At 41.1% G+C, this 18991-nt stretch overlaps 2 protein-coding genes across 4 annotated transcripts in view; one reads left to right on the top strand and one right to left on the bottom strand.

The window, feature by feature from the left end:
• The window catches only part of LOC133646114 (gastrula zinc finger protein XlCGF28.1-like), a 201653-nt gene that overhangs the window by 160607 nt on the left and 22055 nt on the right, over positions 1-18991 (bottom strand). The window lies entirely within an intron of this gene.
• LOC133646115 (gastrula zinc finger protein XlCGF57.1-like) overlaps positions 1-18991 on the top strand; it is a 37538-nt gene that overhangs the window by 16559 nt on the left and 1988 nt on the right. The window contains exons 1-2 of one of the 2 annotated variants that reach the window (XM_062041151.1): positions 2266-2589; positions 10284-10625. The exons of the other annotated variant lie outside the window; for it this stretch is intronic. Coding sequence (XP_061897135.1) covers positions 2511-2589; positions 10284-10625 — 421 coding nt within the window. The 5' untranslated portion in view covers positions 2266-2510. Of the gene's footprint in view, positions 1-2265; positions 2590-10283; positions 10626-18991 lie in introns of those variants that run through there. 2 annotated transcript variants of the gene reach the window in all.

Below are 18991 nucleotides of genomic sequence, written 5' to 3'. Positions count from 1 at the left end.
GATCCACTATAGACTGGACTCTCACTATTATGTTAGATCCACTATAGAATGGACTCTCACTATTATGTTAGATCCACTATGGACTGGACTCTCAATATTATGTTAGATCCACTATAGAATGGACTCTCACTATTATGTTAGATCCACTATGGACTGGACTCTCAATATTATGTTAGATCCACTATGGACTGGACTCTCACACTACCCACACAGCAGAAGACTCCTACACGGATCCACCTTCAAGTCGCCCAACCTGCGTTACTGTCACATTCGTTTTGGCTCCGCCTAGAGGATACAGCTCCGCCTCTGAAAATTGTACGGTCAGACAGCTGATCCCCCCCCCCCCCCCCCCCTCCCGCACCAGCAGCCCTCAACATGTGGCAGACAGAGGAGCCTGGATCCAGCCTGGCCTACAGGCCAACATGGCGAGGGGGAAGAATGGCCGACAACATTTCCTGCTCTGCTGAGCAGTAACTGACAAATACCGGATGATCATTCTGTGCCACAAATTTTGGAAAAAAATTCAAATTCACCAGCAATCACATACTTTCTTCAAACTTTGTCAATAACTTTTGTCATTAACTAAGGTCAATAGCTAATGTCAGGATTATGAGTGATGAGGATAAACACGGAAACATGTTAATTTTATACTGCTGTTTGTCAACAGCGCCTGAGGTAATCCACATCCTTAGCCTGCTGGAACAAATGAAGCACAACCAAGACCAGCTGATTGCGAAGGTAAACTTCTCAAGCCTTGAATAGGTCAATAATTCACAATGACATTGATTTTGATTCATTATTATTTTTTAAAGAAAGAAACAGCCTGCATGGCAGCTTTGTGTGATTAGAGTAAACATTGCTACATTTTCTTGTTACATTTCACCTGTTTGCTCTTTAAATACCACTTTTAATGTTTTTTATTTATTTCAATCGTATTTTTTTAAAAATGGGCCCTGGGGCCGTTAAAAAATGACCTGCAGGCCGCAAATGGCCCCCGGGCCGCACTTTGGACACCCCTGGCCTACACGAATACAAACATAGAATGATAGTACAAATATAATAAGAAAACAATGTCAACCTCCCAAAGTTGGGTTATGGATATTTATTTATGCCCCCCGCCGCCATCATCGAACAGAGCCAAACAAGTACTCTGATCAAGGAACCAAATAACGATATTGTTTGAACATTTTGGACGTCTTGCACACCTATACCCTGATCACAAATTCATAGTTTACGCACCTTATTTTAACCACCTCCAGTAACTTTAAGTCATGTTTCTTTTTCAAATGTAATCTCCTTAATACCTATCACATATTTTGTATTGTGTAAGCATACTTGGCTTTGGATGCTACATACCATAAACATAAACGTATCTGTCTTGTAATCTTGTTTGATTACAGGTGCTGTGAGTAAAAATGTGTTGACAAGGTCAGCCACGGACGCTGAGGTCACCAAACACGCCATCAGGTGGTTCAACCTGGCGGGGGATCGGGCAACGAGGAGACGAGTCCCGCCTCCACCTCCTCAGGAGGAATAGAGATGTATATGAATAAATAAACAACCTTTTATTGGACTTCTTGTCATTCACCAGTTATTCATTTTCTGATATGTTAGCTGTGCATGGAGCAGCGTTTCCTTGAAGTTGTAGCCTAATAGATTAAATATGTATTTACTTTTTATATGTATATTTATATATTATATATTTACTTTATAGAGTACATCTGCGGTCCCTTCTAAGGTTTCTCATTGTCATCCCATTGGGTTGATTTTTTCTTGCCGAGGATGTCGTTGTGGCTTGTGCAGCCCTTTGAGACACTTGTGATTTAGGGCTATATATGTAAACATTGATTGATTGATTGATTGATGCACGGAACTTTGGAAGTAAAACCTTGCATCTGGTGCATCTTTTTTGTTTTGTTTTTATTTTTAGACCCAAATAAGTTTCTTAATGTTTCAAAAGCGGCTATTCGACGAATGGCGCCACCATGTGGCGGAGTTCATGTAGTTCAGCTTTGGAGGCGCTCTGTGACGGATAAAAGTGATCATAAGACCAGCGCTATCATATAATTAAATGTGTGTCAGTAACCAGGTTAATCAAAAACTGTTTTGCCGACCAAAAAAAAACGTTATGAAATGTGTAGCGATGTCCCCCAGATATGTCGTACTGTCGCTTTAAGAACAGCGCATGCGCAGTGCTGCAGGGCGTTTTGGGCTTTCTCGCGAGATCTGACAACAGCGCGCGAATAAAACAGGACGAGGGTAAGTCAAAATGGCGTTTGATGAAGAAGACGTTATTGTAGTCTTTAGAGTCCCGCGTTCTTAATCTGTTCGAATGTGTACACTTATGTCCTTTGATGGAGTTAAACATCGTTCATGGTAGTTTGTGTTTGGATACGTTACGTACGTGCTAGCTTAGCGCTAGTTAGCTTAGCTTGCTAGCTGCTAACAAAGAGACTCGGGGGTTATTATAAAGATCAAATGTGAGTGTAAAGTGTCGTGATGGTGTGAAAATGTGCGAAGGAATGAAAGCAGAGTACGAGGAGGAACTTTCTTCAACAAAACAACATCAACTTGTCTTACTCAGTACAGGTTTGTTTACTTCTTACTCTCACGTGTTTACTCACTTTATGTTTATGTATTAACACAATTCTTGAATATTTGTGTCTTTAGAAGGACGATTTGTTTATTGTCTTGTGAGGATGATGCACTGCCTCGTTTTTATATTGTTCGTGCAAACAGGAAAGGAGACAAATCATCGATAATTTAAAGCAGGGGTCGGCAGCCCAAAACGTTGAAAGAGCCATATTGGACCAAAAATACAAAAAACAAATCCGTCTGGAGCCGCAAAAAATTAAAAGCTGTATATAAGTCTTGTAACACATGATGTTAATGTCTATATTAGCCATAATAGCCTACTATCAAAATCACTATGTGTCGCAGGCAAATCGTCGTTGACAGAAATGTTGAAATGTAATATTTATTCTACACATTACAACATTAGAAACCATTAGTAAGTCAGAAGGTGAGATAACTCCTGGAAATGACTATTTTTTAATGGCCAAAGGTATAGATGTGTGTGTCCAAGTAAAAGGAAATGGCAGGATGTCTTCTTTTAATAGATTTATTACAATCTTTGGAAAGCGAGGTAATGTTTGCTGTGGTCTGGAACAACACGGCACACAAACAACTATCTGAAATGCAGCCAATGTTACATACAGATAATGTGTCATGAGACATGCAAAACTAAATTATATACAAGAGGATGGAAGTAAAGGATATTAAATGAGATCAAATATACCTACAAATGAGGCATAATGATGCAATATGTACATACAGCTAGCCTAAATAGCATGTTAGCATTGTTAGCATCAATCTATAAAATGCCTGATTAGCACTCGAACAAGTCAATAACATCAACCAAGCGCACCATCATCCAGCTTGATAAAACCTCATCGAGCTGTATGCAATCTTACTTGGAGGGGAGGAAACAGGTGGTAGAGGTGAACGGCACCGTGTCCCCCCCTCTCAGTAAGCTGTGGAGTCCCCCAAGGCAGTATATTAGGGCCTTTAGAGGCCTACTGAAATGATTTTTATTTATTTAAACGGGAATAGCAGATCCATTCTATGTGTCATACTTGATCATTTCGTGATATTGCCATACTTTTTGCTGAAAGGATTTAGTAGAGAAAATCGACGATAAAGTTCGCAACTTTTGCTCGCTGATAAAAAAAAAGCCTTGCCCCTACCGGAAGTAGTGTGACGTCACAAGCGGTAGTGCTGCTTACAATTCCCCATTGTTTACAATGGAGCGAGAAAGCGACGATTACCCCATTAATTTGAGCGAGGATGAAAGATTCGTGGATGAGGAACGTTAGAGTGAAGAACTAGAATGCAGTTCAAGACATATATTTTTTCGCTCTGACCGTAACTTAGGTACAAGCTGGCTCATTGGATTCCACACTCTCTCCTTTTTCTATTGTGGATCACGGATTTGTATTTTAAACCACCTCGGATACTATATCCTCTTGAAAATGAGAGTCGAGCACGCGAAATGGACATTCACAGTGACTTGTATCTCCACGACAATACATCGGTGAAACACTTTAGCTACGAGCTAACGTGATAGCATCGTGCTCTAATGCAGATAGAAACAAAATACATAAACCCCTGACTGGAAGGATAGACAGAAGATCAACAATACTACTATCAGGAGACACCGAACCAAACACTGGACATGTAAATACACGGTTAATGATGTGCCGCCTGTCGAAGCCTAGCAATGCTGTTGCTAACGACGCTAACTTAGCAACGGGACCTCGTCAGAGCTATGATAAAAACATTAGCGCTCCACCTACGCCAGCCAGCTCTCATCTGCTCAACACCCGTGCTCACCTGCGTTCCAGCGATCAACGATGCGGTCGGCAGCCCGGCGACGTAGGAAGTCAAGGTGAGGTCTCCGGTGCTAGCGTCTGCTATCCAACAAAGTCCTCCTGTTTGTGTTGCCGTAGTCCGCCGCTAATACACCGATCCCACCTACAGCGTTCTTCTTTGCAGTCTCCATTGTTCATTAAACAAATTGCAAAATATTCACCAACACAGATGTCCAGAATACTGTGGAATTTTGCGAAGAAAACAGAGCAGTTCGTATTGGGTCCGTTGCGGTCCAAACACTTCCGTGGACCTCGTGACGTCACGTGCATACGTCATCCTCCAAAGGCGTTTTGAACTGGAAGTTCCCCGGGAAATTTTAAATTGCACTTTATAAGTTAACCCGGCCGTATTGGCATGTGTTGCAATGTTAAGATTTCATCATTGATATATAAACTATCAGACTGCGTGGTCGGTAGTAGTGGCTTTCAGTAGGCCTTTAATGTTCCTAATATACGTAAATGACATGTCATCAGCATGCGACTGTGAATTGTTCCTGTTTGCGGATGACTCGGCCCTGCTGGTATCCGGCAAGGGCAAGTTACAGGTGGAAAAAATCCTCAGTGCCGAACTCTGTAGAACTTGCACCTGGCTCGCTGACAATAAGCTATCCATACACTTAGGTAAAACGGAATCCATCCTATTTGGGTCCCAAATCAACCTTAAGAAAGTCAATGACTTCACTATAAACAATGAATAACAACAAATAAAATATGAATGACCGGACTCTCGCTCAGGGCCTCAACACACATTACTGTCGTCATGAACGGCCTTCAGCTCATCAAAGCCCTGCTCCCCCACCATCACCCTCCCCACCAATGCCAGCACTTCATTAAAGGAGTTAAAGGACTCCAAGGACATCACAGGACTCCAAGAACATCATAGGACTGTAAAGGCACTCTCCATCCGAGAAGAGGATGTACGCCGGCAGTTCTTGAAGCTGAATACGCGGAAGGCCCCCGGGCCGGATGGTGTCTCCCCCTCCACTCTCAGACACTGTGCGTATCAGCTGGCTCCTGTCTTCACTGACATTTTTAACACCTCTCTGGAGCTATGCCGCGTGCCGTCCTGCTTTAAGACATCCACCATTGTCCCTGTCCCCAAGAAAGCACGGATCACAGGACTAAATGACTACAGGCCGGTTGCGCTGACGTCTGTGGTCATGAAGTCCTTTGAGCGCTTGGTCCTGCCCCACCTTAAGGACATCACCGCCCCCCTCCTGGACCCACTGCAGTTCGCCTATAGAGCCAACAGGTCTTTGGATGATGCAGTGAACCTGGCCCTCCACTTCATCCTGGAGCATCTGGACTCCCCAGGAACCTACGCTAGGATCCTGTTTGTGGACTTCAGCTCTGCCTTCAACACCATCCTCCCTGGACTGCTACGAGACAAGCTCTACCAGCTCAGCGGGCCCGACTCCCTCTGCAGTTGGATCAATGACTTCATGACAGACCGAAGACAGCACGTGCGGCTGGGGAAGATTGTCTCGGACAGTCGAACCATGAACACTGGTACTCTTTAGGGCTGTGTACTCTCCCCCTGGCTCTTCTCCCTGTATACAAACTGCTGCACTTCCAATCACCAATCCGTAAAACTGCTCAAGTTTGCGGATGACCCCACCCTCATCGGGCTCATCTCGGATGGCGATGAGTCCGCCTACAGGAGAGAGGTGGACCGGCTGGCGTCCTGGTGCAGCCTCAACAACCTGGAGCTGAACGCCCAGAAAACCGTGGAGATGATCATAGACTTCAGGAAAGTCACAGCCCCACCATTCCTCCTCACCCTGATTGACTCTCCCACCCCCGTCCCCATTGTGAACTCCTTCCGTTTCTTGGGCACCACCATCACCCAAGACCTCAAATGGGAGCCGACCAGCAGAGGATGTACTTCCTGCGGCAGCTGAGGAAACTTAAGGTGCCGACCGAGATGCTGGTGCAGTTTTACTCAGCCATCGTAGAGTCCATCCTGACCCCCTCCATCACCGTGTGGTTCCCCGGCGCCACAGTCCAGGATAAGCATAGACTGCAGCGCATCGTACATGCTGCTGAGAAGGTGATTGGCTGCAAGCTCCCACCCCTCCAGGACTTGTTCTCCTCCAGGACCAGGAGGCGTGTGGGTCGGATCACAGCTGACTCTTCTCACCCTGGACACACACTATTCTCCCCTCTCCCCTCAGGCAGGAGACTACGCTCCATCCAGACCCACACCTCCCGCCACCTGAACAGTTTCTTCCCCTCGGCCATCAGGCAAATGAACAATAACTCCTAACAATAGCTCCTTGAATTCCTTCTAAGTCTATAACAAGATCTGATAGCTCAGTTACAGCTCTTTTTATTACCAAATATGTGTTAAATATGTTTTATGTTGCGAACCCGTTCTCAAACAATGGCAATAAAACTATTCTGATTCTGATAAAAGTGGGTGACATTGTTATCACCAGGAAATATGAGGTCACCTACCTAGGTTCCATTCTAGAGGCTAATCTTTCGTGTGATAAAATGGCAACCAAGGTCATCAAAAAGGTCAACCAACGAACAAGATTTTCCTACAGAATCTCCTCTCTGGTCAACAAAAGCACCATGAAAATTCTAGCGGGATCTCTCATTCAACCCTTTTTCGATTACGCATGCACCTCCTGGTACCCTAGCACCTCCAAAACCTTCAAATCTAGACTCCAAACATCCCAGAACAAGCTAGTCAGGTTACTTCTAGACCTCCACCCCAGATCACACCTCACTCCTACCCACTTCTCCAAAGTGGGCTGGCTCAGGGTGGAGGACAGAGTAAAACAACTTGCACTAAGCCTAGTCTATAAAATCCGCTACACCTCCCTGATACCGAAGTACATGTCAAACTACTTCCATAACATAAATGACCACCAAAATCCAGATTCCGATCTAACAAAGGTCTTAACTCATTCTCCTTCTATGCCACATCAATATGGAATGCACTTTCAACAGGTGTAAAAAGTGCATCTATATACTCCTTCAAAACCGCACTAAAAGAACACCTCCGGGCAGCTACAACCCTAGCCTAACCTCCTCCCCCGACCACATCCCACCTCCCCGGATTGTAAATAATCAAATGTAAATAACCAAATGTATATACTTGTTCTTATGCTTTCTGAGCTCACTATGTTGCTCGCTGTACATATCCTACCAAGTCAGACCTACACTGTTTCAATGTCCATTTCTCTGATGATATAATTGTTAATGACTGAAGTGCTGATATCAACCAAACCTAACCCCCTCGCCCCAACCCCCTCCACATCCCACCCCCCGGATTGTAAATAATGTAAATAATTCAATGTATATACTCTGATGATTAACTTGTGTGATGACTGGATTATGCTGATAGTACATATTTGTACCATGAATTGATTTGCGTGGACCCCGACTTAAACAAGTTGAAAAACTTTTTCGGGTGTTGCCATTTAGTGGTCAATTGTACGGAATATGTACTGTACTGTGCAATCTACTAATAAAAGTTTCAATCAATCAATCAATAAATAATATTGAGCTATGCTCAAAATCCTTTAGCTAACAAACCTAAAAGAACAACATGTGAAATAAAGAGCCCTGGTTTAAAAGGACATGTTTAAACGTCAGCAGCAACATGATGCCATACCGTTAGGGATGTCACGGTATAAACATTTCTTACGGTTATTCTTATTGTGACCAAATTTATCACGGTTATCATCATTATCGCAGTATTTTTAAATGTGCTCAAAATGTTCAAAAAGTACTGAAATCTTTTATACCAAGTTTTATTAAAAAATACACAACACATTGAAAATGATTTCCTTTGTAGAAGAAACATTGTTGTAGATAAAAACGCTGTTTCATGGACCTCAAGTATGAATTGAATGCGCATATGAATGCAATACAAACATTACAAGCAAATTAATATGGTAGAAAATAAATAAAATAAATGTGAAAATTGTGCAAGATAGCAATTTATGGACATAAGAGATAAAAAAACAAATGTAAGAATTTTGCAAGGTGGCACCTGATGGCCATAAGACGTAACTGCACTCTTTGTCCATATAGACAAAAATAGTGTTCATGTATGAAATCTAGTCTTACACATAGAGCTGTACGATTATGCCAAACGAATAAAGGTTATTTTTTTTACCAATATTCAAATCATGATTATTCATTATTTCCGGTAAAACAGAGTTGGGGTGGGGTGTGAACGCGATGTCATCATGTAATGTCTAATAAAAAGGCTATAGATAAACGTTATCCATATATTTAAAGACAAGTATTTGTTTTTTGTTCCATAATAGTATCAACATGTCATCTTTTTCTCATTACTTGATACCTTTATTTTTACATTTTGATAGAGAGAGGTAATGTACATTTATATGTACTAATGTATGTACATTAGCAGCAGAAATATGTCATATAGTAATTAACTATACACCATAAAATATTAACAACCTGCTAAGTCACATTAATGTTTTTTAAAATACAAACTTTATGAAATAAAAAAACCACCAGTAATGTAAAAAAAAACATTGTTTACTTTTTGATATCAAAATAAAACACAGAGCAGTTTGGCTGATGAAAATAAAGTCTAATAAACAAGCTTTGTTCTTCTCCAACAACACCAACAGTTTGCCCTACGAAAATAAACAGGAGTGATACCTCGCACATCAAGTACACAATCTTCTCAGCCTCCGTTCAATTCGATGAGATGACAAAACATTTTAGCTAGTATTTGTTATTTGAACACTAATAAAGACTTTATAAACAAGTTGTGACAACGTTCCCGACACATCGCCTGCTGCATGTTTCCTCACATTATTAACTCTCAGTCGCAGCAGCTGATTTTTTTTCCTTCGCTGTATACTTTTAGTGTGAGACAAATGCATCCGTCTCCATTATTGCAATTAAAAATTAAAACGGTATAACTAACCGTCTGGATTTTTACCACGGTTTATCATTATACTGTTTACCGTTACATCCCTACATACGTTCTAATTTGTTTATTAAGATATTATGATTGATTGTGTCAAATGCTTTTGTTAAATCCATTAACACTGCAGCAGCACACTTTTTGCTATATATTGCATTGGTGATCTCTTCTGTTATTTCGATTAAATAATTAGAATGATTGGTTTTCTGTGAATGTTTCATTTTTATTTATGAATTTGTCCAATTTTTTGTTAAAAAGTTTTTCAATACTAAACATTTTTTTGTGGAATAAAGAAGGAGGTCTGCAATTTGTAAATTGTGTTTGTCTCCGGTCTTATAAATTCATACGACTTTTGCTATTTTTCATATCAATTCCGTATCAGTAACGGATAACAAATTACATGATTATGTCGCAACAGACCTGTGAGTTAAAGAGATGGAAAATTAAAACTTTTTTTTTCATGAATCGATGGTTTATCATTTCTCGGAGACAACTGATAGAAGCAAGAAGTGTGTGTCTCACTTTTGGTTGATGATAAAATATAAATAAGTAACAATGTCTAATGTGCTTTAATGCGGTAATTGTCTTCGTTTTTGTTTGAACGCTGCGAAAACAAAATCTTGCGGCCAATATTTATCTAATTTCCATTAAGCTGTTCTAAATTGAGTGTTCATAAATGCAAATCCATGAACATACTTTCATTTGTCATTTAGTCTTAGTCATTTTAAAAGGGTTCAATGTCAAGAGGAATTCCTTGTTTTCTCTTATGTATTTATAATAGCTTTTTAATCAAGCAAAATATGTTTTTCCAATTACTCCATTAATTGAAGAAATTTGTTAGTCGTATACGTACTTACTAAAATATTCAATAGCTGCAACCTTATATTCCATGTACAATATGACATGTAACATGTATTTTGTTTTGTGTCCTGTAGACATCCATCAGCTGATTGGACATCAAGAAACATGTCTCCCTCCTCTGCAGGCGGGCAGCTTCACTTTGGAGTGTGACTATCCACAGCCCCCCCATGTAAAAGAAGAAGAGGATCCACAGCCCCCTAATATTAAAGAGGAAAGGGAGGATACACAGCATCCCCAAGGTATGGAAGAAGAGGAGCATCTACAGCCCCCCTACATTCAAGAAGAAGGGGAGAGAGAGTGTCTTCTTGGGCAGGAGGAGGCTGATCTCACCAAGTTTCCACTGACTGGTGTCTCTGTAAAGACCGAAGACCATGAAGAGAAACCACCTGAGTCCTCACAGCTTCATCACAGTCCAAGTAAGGACAACATCCACATATCATCTAATACAATGTTTGTTCATCCAGGGTCAACCATTTTCTCTCTAGAGGTGGAGATATACTTGCTTTTTAACACAACCATTATAAGAATGCTTCATTAACAACAACAATGAAATTGCTGGATTGCAACAATGTGACCTAGAGGCCGTGTCCCTTACATCAGTGTTTTTCAAACACTGTGCCGTGGGATACAGTCTGGTGTGCCGTGGGAGATTATCTAATTTCACCTATTTGGGTTAAAAATATTGTTGGCAAACCAGTAATTATAGTCTGCAAATGATGTGTTGTTGTAGCGTGTCGGTGCTGTCTAGAGCTCGGCGAGTAACCGTCTAATACTGTTCTATGTCAGTAGGTGGCAGCCGGTAGCTAATTGCTTTGTAGATGTCGGAAACAGCGGGAGGCAGCGTGCAGGTAAAAAAGGTGTCTAATGCTTAAACCAAAAATAAACAAAAGGTGAGTGCCCCTAAGAAAAGGCATTGAAGCTTAGGGAAGGCTATGCAGAACAAAACTAAAACTGAACTGGCTACAAAGTAAACAAAAACAGAATGCTGGACGACAGCAAAGACTTACTGTGGAGCAAAGAAAATGTGCGGCCGAACATGACATGACAATCAACAATCTCCCCACAAAGAAGGATAAAAACAACTGAAATATTCTTGATTGCTAAAACAAAGTAGATGCGGGAAATATCACTCAAAGGAAGACATGAAACTGCTACAGGAAAATACCAAAAAAAGAAAAAAAAGCCACCAAAATAGGAGCACAAGACAAGAACTAAAACACTACACACAGGAAAACCGCACAAAACGCCAAATAAGTCATGGCGTGATGTGACAGGTGGTGACAGTACACCTAATTTGAGACAAGAGCTATAGTGATGCATAAATGATAAATGGGATATACTTGTATAGCGCTTTTCTACCTTTAAGGTACTCAAAGCGCTTTGACAGTATTTCCACATTCACCCATTCACACACACATTCACACACTGATGGCGGGAGCTGCCATGCAAGGCGCTAACCAGCAGCCATCAGGAGCAAGGGTGAAGTGTCTTGCCCAAGGACACAACGAACGTGACTAGGATGGTAGAAGGTGGGGATTGAACCCCAGTAACCAGCAACCCTCTGATTACTGGCCCGGCCACTCTACCAACTTCGCCACGCCGTCCCCATGCTTGGTTATGGTTTAAAGTCATATCCAAAAATTGCGACAACGACTTTTTACTGTCAACTGAGTTTCGTTTTTTTATGATTTCTGCTGGTGGTGTGCCTCTGGATTTTTTAAACGCAAAAAATGTGCCTTGGCTCAAAAAAGGTTGAAAAACACTGCCTTACATCACGTGGTCAAATGAAGGCAAACATTCAATATGGCATGTGAGTGTTTTTTAAAGGTTTAGTGGGGAATATACAAGCCAGACATCGTGGAAAAAATATCAATGTTTATTTGGATGTAGTTACTTTTCCATCAACACTTTTCTTTAGGAAACCTCCACATGGAATGAATTTGTGTTTTGTTGTAGCGTGTGTTCGATATCAAGATACAGTATGTCGTTGCTTTGAATGAGGCAGCCTACGAGAGATTTATGAGTAAGAACAGCACATTTATGCAACATTTTATCTCTGATTTCAATTGTTCTTTTTAGAAATTGTCTTTGTTTGCCCTTCATGTGCTTGGGCACAGACGTGACATCACTTGTAACCCAGCAAAAATATATTTCCTCTTAAAACTTACTTTCAACACATCCGGTGTGTCATTTATTTCAACATATTAGTGCTGTAGAGAGATTAACGTGCCGCCAATAAATTTAGCCATGTCTCATTAAACCAATGAAATAGCTGACAAATGAAATTGTTGACATTGAATCAAACAAACTGGCGAAGACACAACAATATTAAAGGCCTACTGAAATGATTTTTTAAAATTTAAACGGGGATAGCAGATCCATTCTATGTGTCATACTTGATCATTTCGCGATATTGCCATATTTTTGCTGAAAGGATTTAGTAGAGAACAACGACGATAAAGTTTGCAACTTTTGGTCTCTGATAAAAAAAAGCCTTGCCCCTACCGGAAGTAGCGTGACGTCACAGGAGGAAGGGCTGCTTACATTTTCCCATTGTTTTCAATGCAGCGAGAGAGATTCGGACCGAGAAAGCGACGATTACCCCATTAATTTGAGCGAGGATGAAAGATTTGTGGATGAGGAACGTGAGAGTGAAGGACTATGGTGCAGTGCAGGAAGTATCCACACTCTCTCCTTTTTCTATTGTGGATCACGGATTTGTATTTTAAACCACCTCGGATACTATATCCTCTTGAAAATGAGAGTCGAGAATGCGAAATGGACATTCACAGTGACTTTTATCTCCACGACAATACATCGGCGAAGCTCTTTAGCTACGGAGCTAACGTGATAGCATCGGGCTTAAATGCAGATAGAAACAAAATAAATAAACCCCTGACTGGAAGGATAGACAGAAAATCAACAATACTATTAAACCATGGACATGTAAATACACGGTTAATGCTTTCCAGCCTGTCGAAGCTTAACAATGCTGTTGCTAGCGACGCCATTGAAGCTAACTTAGCAACGGGACCTCACAGAGCTATGCCAAAAACATTAGCTATCCACCTACGCCAGCCAGCCAGGCCTCATCTGCTCATCAACACCCGTGCTCACCTGCGTTCCAGCGATCGACGGAGCGACGAAAGACTTCACCCGATCATAGATTCGGTCAGCGGCCCAGAGACGGAGGAAGTCAAGGTGAGGTCGGCGCTAGCGCGTAAGCTATCCATCTCAAAGTCCTCCTGGTTGTGTTGCTGCAGCCAGCCGCTAATACACCGATCCCACCTACAACTTTCTTCTTTGCAGTCTTCATTGTTCATTAAACAAATTGCAAAAGATTCACCAACACAGATGTCCAGAATACTGTGGAATTTTGACATGAAAACAGAGCTTTTTGTATTGGATTCAATGGGGCCGAATACTTCCGTTTCAACGATTGACGTCACGCGCATACGTCGTCTATTTCAACCGGAAGTTTAGCGGGAAATTTAAAATTGCACTTTATAAGTTAACCCGGCCGTATTGGCATGTGTTGCAATGTTAAGATTTCATCATTGATATATAAACTATCAGACTGCGTGGTCGGTAGTAGTGGCTTTCAGTAGGCCTTTAAGTTGAAGTTGATCAATTTGGCTGTCGAAAAACAAAATAAAGCTGCTGCATGGAACTTCAGTTTTAATAAATAGATAATAAGACGGTAAAGACAGCAGCCTGAAGTACTGGCACAGTGCAAACAAACCACAAAAGATTGGATTTGAACTGGAAAGCGATTTGGAAGACTGGTTCAACACACAGAGCAGACGGCCAAGGAGTTTCCACAGAGCAGATCCGACTGAAAGCCAAAACAATGGTCTGTGACACCACCTATCCCCCACATACAACACTGTCCTTTCAACCATTCTTAAAATACTGCGCAATTTAGCTTCCAACAAATTACAGGAGTTAAAAACATTCTGGTCACCTTCTGTGACATTTTGTGCCATTTGTTTACAACTGAATAGAATGCTGACGTGGGGGATTCCGACTATTTTGGACTGGTGGTAGTCGATCCACAGCAATCGTGCTTCCACACAATACCTCAATGCTAACGAGGGGAAATTACACTTCCACTGTCATTGGCTTTGACAGGAAGATTGCTCGTTTGCATCTAATCTAAACACTTGTTTTTCTCACTACGATAGTGCGTAATCATCCTTGCCCAGGCACACCCTCCTGGTTTTGGAGTAGGGATGTCACGGTATGAACATTTCTTATCATGGTGATTGTGACCAAAATTATCACGGTTATCATTACCACGGTATTTTTAAATGTGCTCAAAATGTTCAAAAAGTACTTTAACTGAAATCTTTTAACCAAGTTTTATTTAAAAACAACACATTCAAAATGGTTTCTTTTGTAGAAGAAACATTATTGTAGATAAAAACACTATTTCATGGACCTCCAGTAGAAATTGAAAGCATCACAACCATTATTAACAAAGTAATATGGCAGAAAAAAATAATATAAGTAAATAAAATACATGTGAAAAGTGTGCAAGATAGCATGCTATGGACATAAGAGATACAAAAATAAAAACAAATGTAAGAATTTTGAAAGATGGCACCTGATGGCCATAAGACGTAACTGCACTTTTTGGATAAAAACTGTGTGTTCATATATGAGATCTAGTCTTGTACATAGGGCTGCATCATTACGGCCAGTTTAATAATTAAGAAAATTTTCATCAATATTATGTTAGGTAAAACAGAATAGGAGTAGGTTGTGAACGTGACACCATCATGTAATTTGTAATGTCTAATAAAAAGGCTATAGATAAAGTTTATACATATTTTTAAAGAAAATATTTGTCTTTTTGTTCATTAATAATATCAACGGGTCAGCTTTTTCTCATTACATTATGCCTTTACATCCATTTTTATATTTTGATAGAGAGAGGTATTTTTTAAAGTTATGTACACCCCCCTGAGAACTTGGGCTCTTGACCCTTTTCATTATGTAGTTGAATATCCCTGGTCTATAGGAACTGCTTGGGGTCATTTTGGACCCCACTTGTGAACGAGTGGGTAGTGATACAAAATAAACCAGACCCTAACAAAGCATAAATGGCTTCTACATGTCTGTCTCTTACCAGTATAATGGAAAACAAGTTGCCTCTATACTGAAGCTCATATCATATACATCTGACTTATGACACCAAAAGATTTGCAAAGTTTGCGAGTAAATAGATATGATCAAAATAGTATAAATCTCAAAGATTCCCAAGCCATTTTGATTGGTCATTAGCAAGCCAGTCATGTGATCCCTAATGTAAAGGGAGGATCCACAGATCCCTTCCCCATCAACAACAATGCCAATCAAACAGACTTTGCGAGAGCCAACAACAATTTCTTTGGGAACAATTATGATCCGTAACTAAATATTTTTAAACCCAAACACAAGGAGGATGAGCATTGCGTTTTAGAAGTCAGGTGCTAAATAACTGCAGCTTTATTGCAACACTATAGCATCAGAAACATTGCTAGGTGCTAAACATGCAAACTAACCAGGTTCAAACAAACACTTACTGTACAATTTCCACTCTCGCTGGGATGCCGACCGATGGGCCGCTCACCCGGACGTCGAAGCGCTGCCAGCCATCCATCACCCCGAAGGGGAATCAAGCGGTTGTGAAGGCGTGGGATGGGGTGGGGGGGTGGGGTGTATATGCCCATTGTCTTGGGTGTGTTGATGTAGTGTCCATAGGCCTGGGGCCGTTCTGCATGCAAGCAAAAGTTTGACTCCAGGTGTCGTTGAGGAGGGAGGGAGGTCAAAAGCGTCCATCATTGAGGAGTCCTCGGGGATGTTTTCAGAACAGCCTGCTCCTGTTGTTGCAGCGTCAAGGCCATTCGAGGGAGTGAAATCGTAGATTAGGATTTTTGTTTTTCCTCGAGCAGACATTACAATGGCTTGTCTGTTCTATTCGCCCATGCTGGCCCTCATATCCAATTTTTCCCTTTCAACCAGCTTTTCCATGATGTGATCCATCTTGCGATTCAGTTCAGAAATCGCCCCAGACTGTGATCACCTTCCATTGCGATGAACAGCCTTTGGGCTCCTTGAGTGGCTGCCATCGTCTTACGAATTTGACGATACATCAGAGCAATGCCCAGCCCAATCAGCAGGTGCCCCGCGATCACGGTTCCAAATAGGTAGATGTCTTCCACATCCTCGATGGAAAGCACTGCGAGGCACGTAATTCTCCATTTATCCCAGGAATCTCTCACGTACCCCGCAGCAATGGTTCCATCAGGGCAGCCAGGCTCCCCAGAACCTCTTTTCCTCGTCGAAAAGATTTTGTCAATTGAGTCGAGAGTCCAGCTGATCATTTCCATGTCGGATGTTTAGATTTGGAGGACAGCGCAAAGAAAGAGGCTTCAAAAAAGTGTAGACAAGACAAAACAAAGAGAGCAAGCAGGGAGAGGAAGGGAGCGGGAAAAAAATGTGACCGCCCTCACCAGAGGCAAGCCAGAAAGAAAACCTAATCCCGTTTAGATGAAGAGTCAATCACAATCTTAACGAAGGGTTAAAAAAAAGTCTTCTCAACATCAACCAGCCTTTGTTCCATGTCCACATTTGTCTAATACCAGGTGAGAAATGCATGAGTTATAATCTAGAATGAACTTTAACCATGTTTGAGATGAAGCAAAAGCGGCTGCCGGTTCATTATTTTTTTAACAATAGCAGCATGGGTTAGCATTAGCTTAGTGCTATCAATGCGCCACTAAAATAGGCTGTTTGCGTTAGCACCTATTATAGCAATATTGCTTATATTTGGTTAATTGTCAGGCCATGACATGTAAATGGAGTATTGTTGGTTTGTGGATATTTTTTAGAGGGTATAATACAAAACCCAAAACCAGTGAAGTTGGCACGTTGTGTAAATGGTAAATAAAAACAGAATACAATGATTTGCAAATCCGATTCTACTTGTATTCAATTAAATAGACCGCAAAGACAAGATATTTAATGTTCGAACTGAGAAACTTAATTTTTTTTAGCAAATAATCATTAACGTAGAATTTAATGGCAGCAACACATTGCAAAAAAGTTGTCACAGGGGCATTTTTACCTTTGTGTTACATGGCCTTTCCTTTTAACAACACTCAGTAAACGTTTGGGAACTGAGGAGTCACATTTTTGAAGCTTTTGAGGTGGAATTCTGTCCCATTCTTGCTTGATGTACAGCTTAAGTTGTTCAACAGTCCTGGGTCTTTGTTGTGGTATTTTAGGCTTCATATTGTGCCACACATTTTCAATGGGAGACCAGTCTGGACTACAGGCAGGTCAGTCTAGTACCCGCACTCTTTTTCTATGAAGCCACGCTGTTGTAATACCTGGCTTGGCATTGTCTTGTTGAAATAAGCAGGGGCGTCCAAGATAACGTTGCTTGGATGGCAACATACTGTATGTTGCTCCAAAACCTGTATGTACCTTTCAGCATTAATGGTGCCTTCACAGATGTGCCTTGGACACTAATACACCCCCATACCATCACAGATGCTGGCTTTTGAACTTTGCACCTAGAAAAATCCAGATAGTTCTTTTCCTCTTTCCTCAGTTTCCAAAAACAATTTTGAAATGTGGATTTGTCAGACCACAGAACACTTTTCCCATTTGCATCAGTCCATTTTAAATGAGCTCGGGCCCAGCCAAGCCGGCGGCGCTTCTGGGTGTTGTTGATAAATGGCTTTCGCTTTGCATAGTAGAGTTTTAACTGGCACTCACAGATGTAGCGACGAACTGTAGTTACTGACAGTGGTTTTCTGAAGTGTTCCTGAGCCCGTGTGGCAATATCCTTTACACACTGATGTTGCTTTTTGATGCAGTACCGCCTGGTCTGTCATATCATAGCTTACGTGCAGTGATTTCTCCAGATTCTCTGAACCTTTTGATGATATTACGGACCGTAGATGGTGAAATCTCTAAATTTCTTATAAGGGCTTTTGAGAAATGTTGTTCTTAAACTGTTCGACAAGTTGCTCACGCATTTGTTGACAAAGTGGTGACCCTCGCCCCATCCTTGTTTGTGAATGACTGAGCATTTCATGGAGCTTTTCAACGTTCTCAGTCTTTTTTGCCACTTGTGCCAGCTTTTTTGAAACATGTTGCAGGGTTGCAGGGTTGGTTTCTTGTGAGTAGGGATGATGTTTGATAAGAAATTATCGATTTCGAGCCCATTATCGAATCCTCTTATCGAACCGATTCTTTATCGATTCTCTTATCGAATCCAGATAGGTTGTTGTATATGGAAAAAAAACCACAATATTTGGTTTAACAAAAGCTCACTTTTATTTTATAAGAAAAAAATAAAAATAAAAAATAAATAATTATTGACTGTGACCCCCCTAAAAAAATAAAATAAATAAATATTGACTGTTACCCAAACTATATTAAGTGGGATTTTTCAGAAAAACAAATATATACAGTAACACAAAAACAACCTGTCTCTGTGATCATTATAGGTGAATAGCCATGCCTTGAGGCGTTTTTTTCCGGTCCATTATTTTTGCCGCTTGTGTGACATCACAGGAAATGACGTAGCTCAGTCTAATGAGCTACGTCGTAGCTCAGTCATTTCCTGTGATGTCCCACAGGGCATTTCTTGTGGGACGGGATTCGTTCCCAGGGATTCGAATAAAGAACCAACTCTTTTTCTTTACTATAGTGGCCTCAATAACAGGAACCGGTTCTCAAAAAGGCATTCGAGTCCATGGAATCGGTTCTTTCCTTATCGAACGGT

Source organism: Entelurus aequoreus, linkage group LG03 (assembly GCF_033978785.1).
Source record: "Entelurus aequoreus isolate RoL-2023_Sb linkage group LG03, RoL_Eaeq_v1.1, whole genome shotgun sequence".
NCBI lineage: Eukaryota > Metazoa > Chordata > Actinopteri > Syngnathiformes > Syngnathidae > Entelurus > Entelurus aequoreus.
The sequence above is the reverse complement of the archived record's forward strand: the minus strand, read 5'-3'. Positions and strand labels throughout refer to the sequence as shown.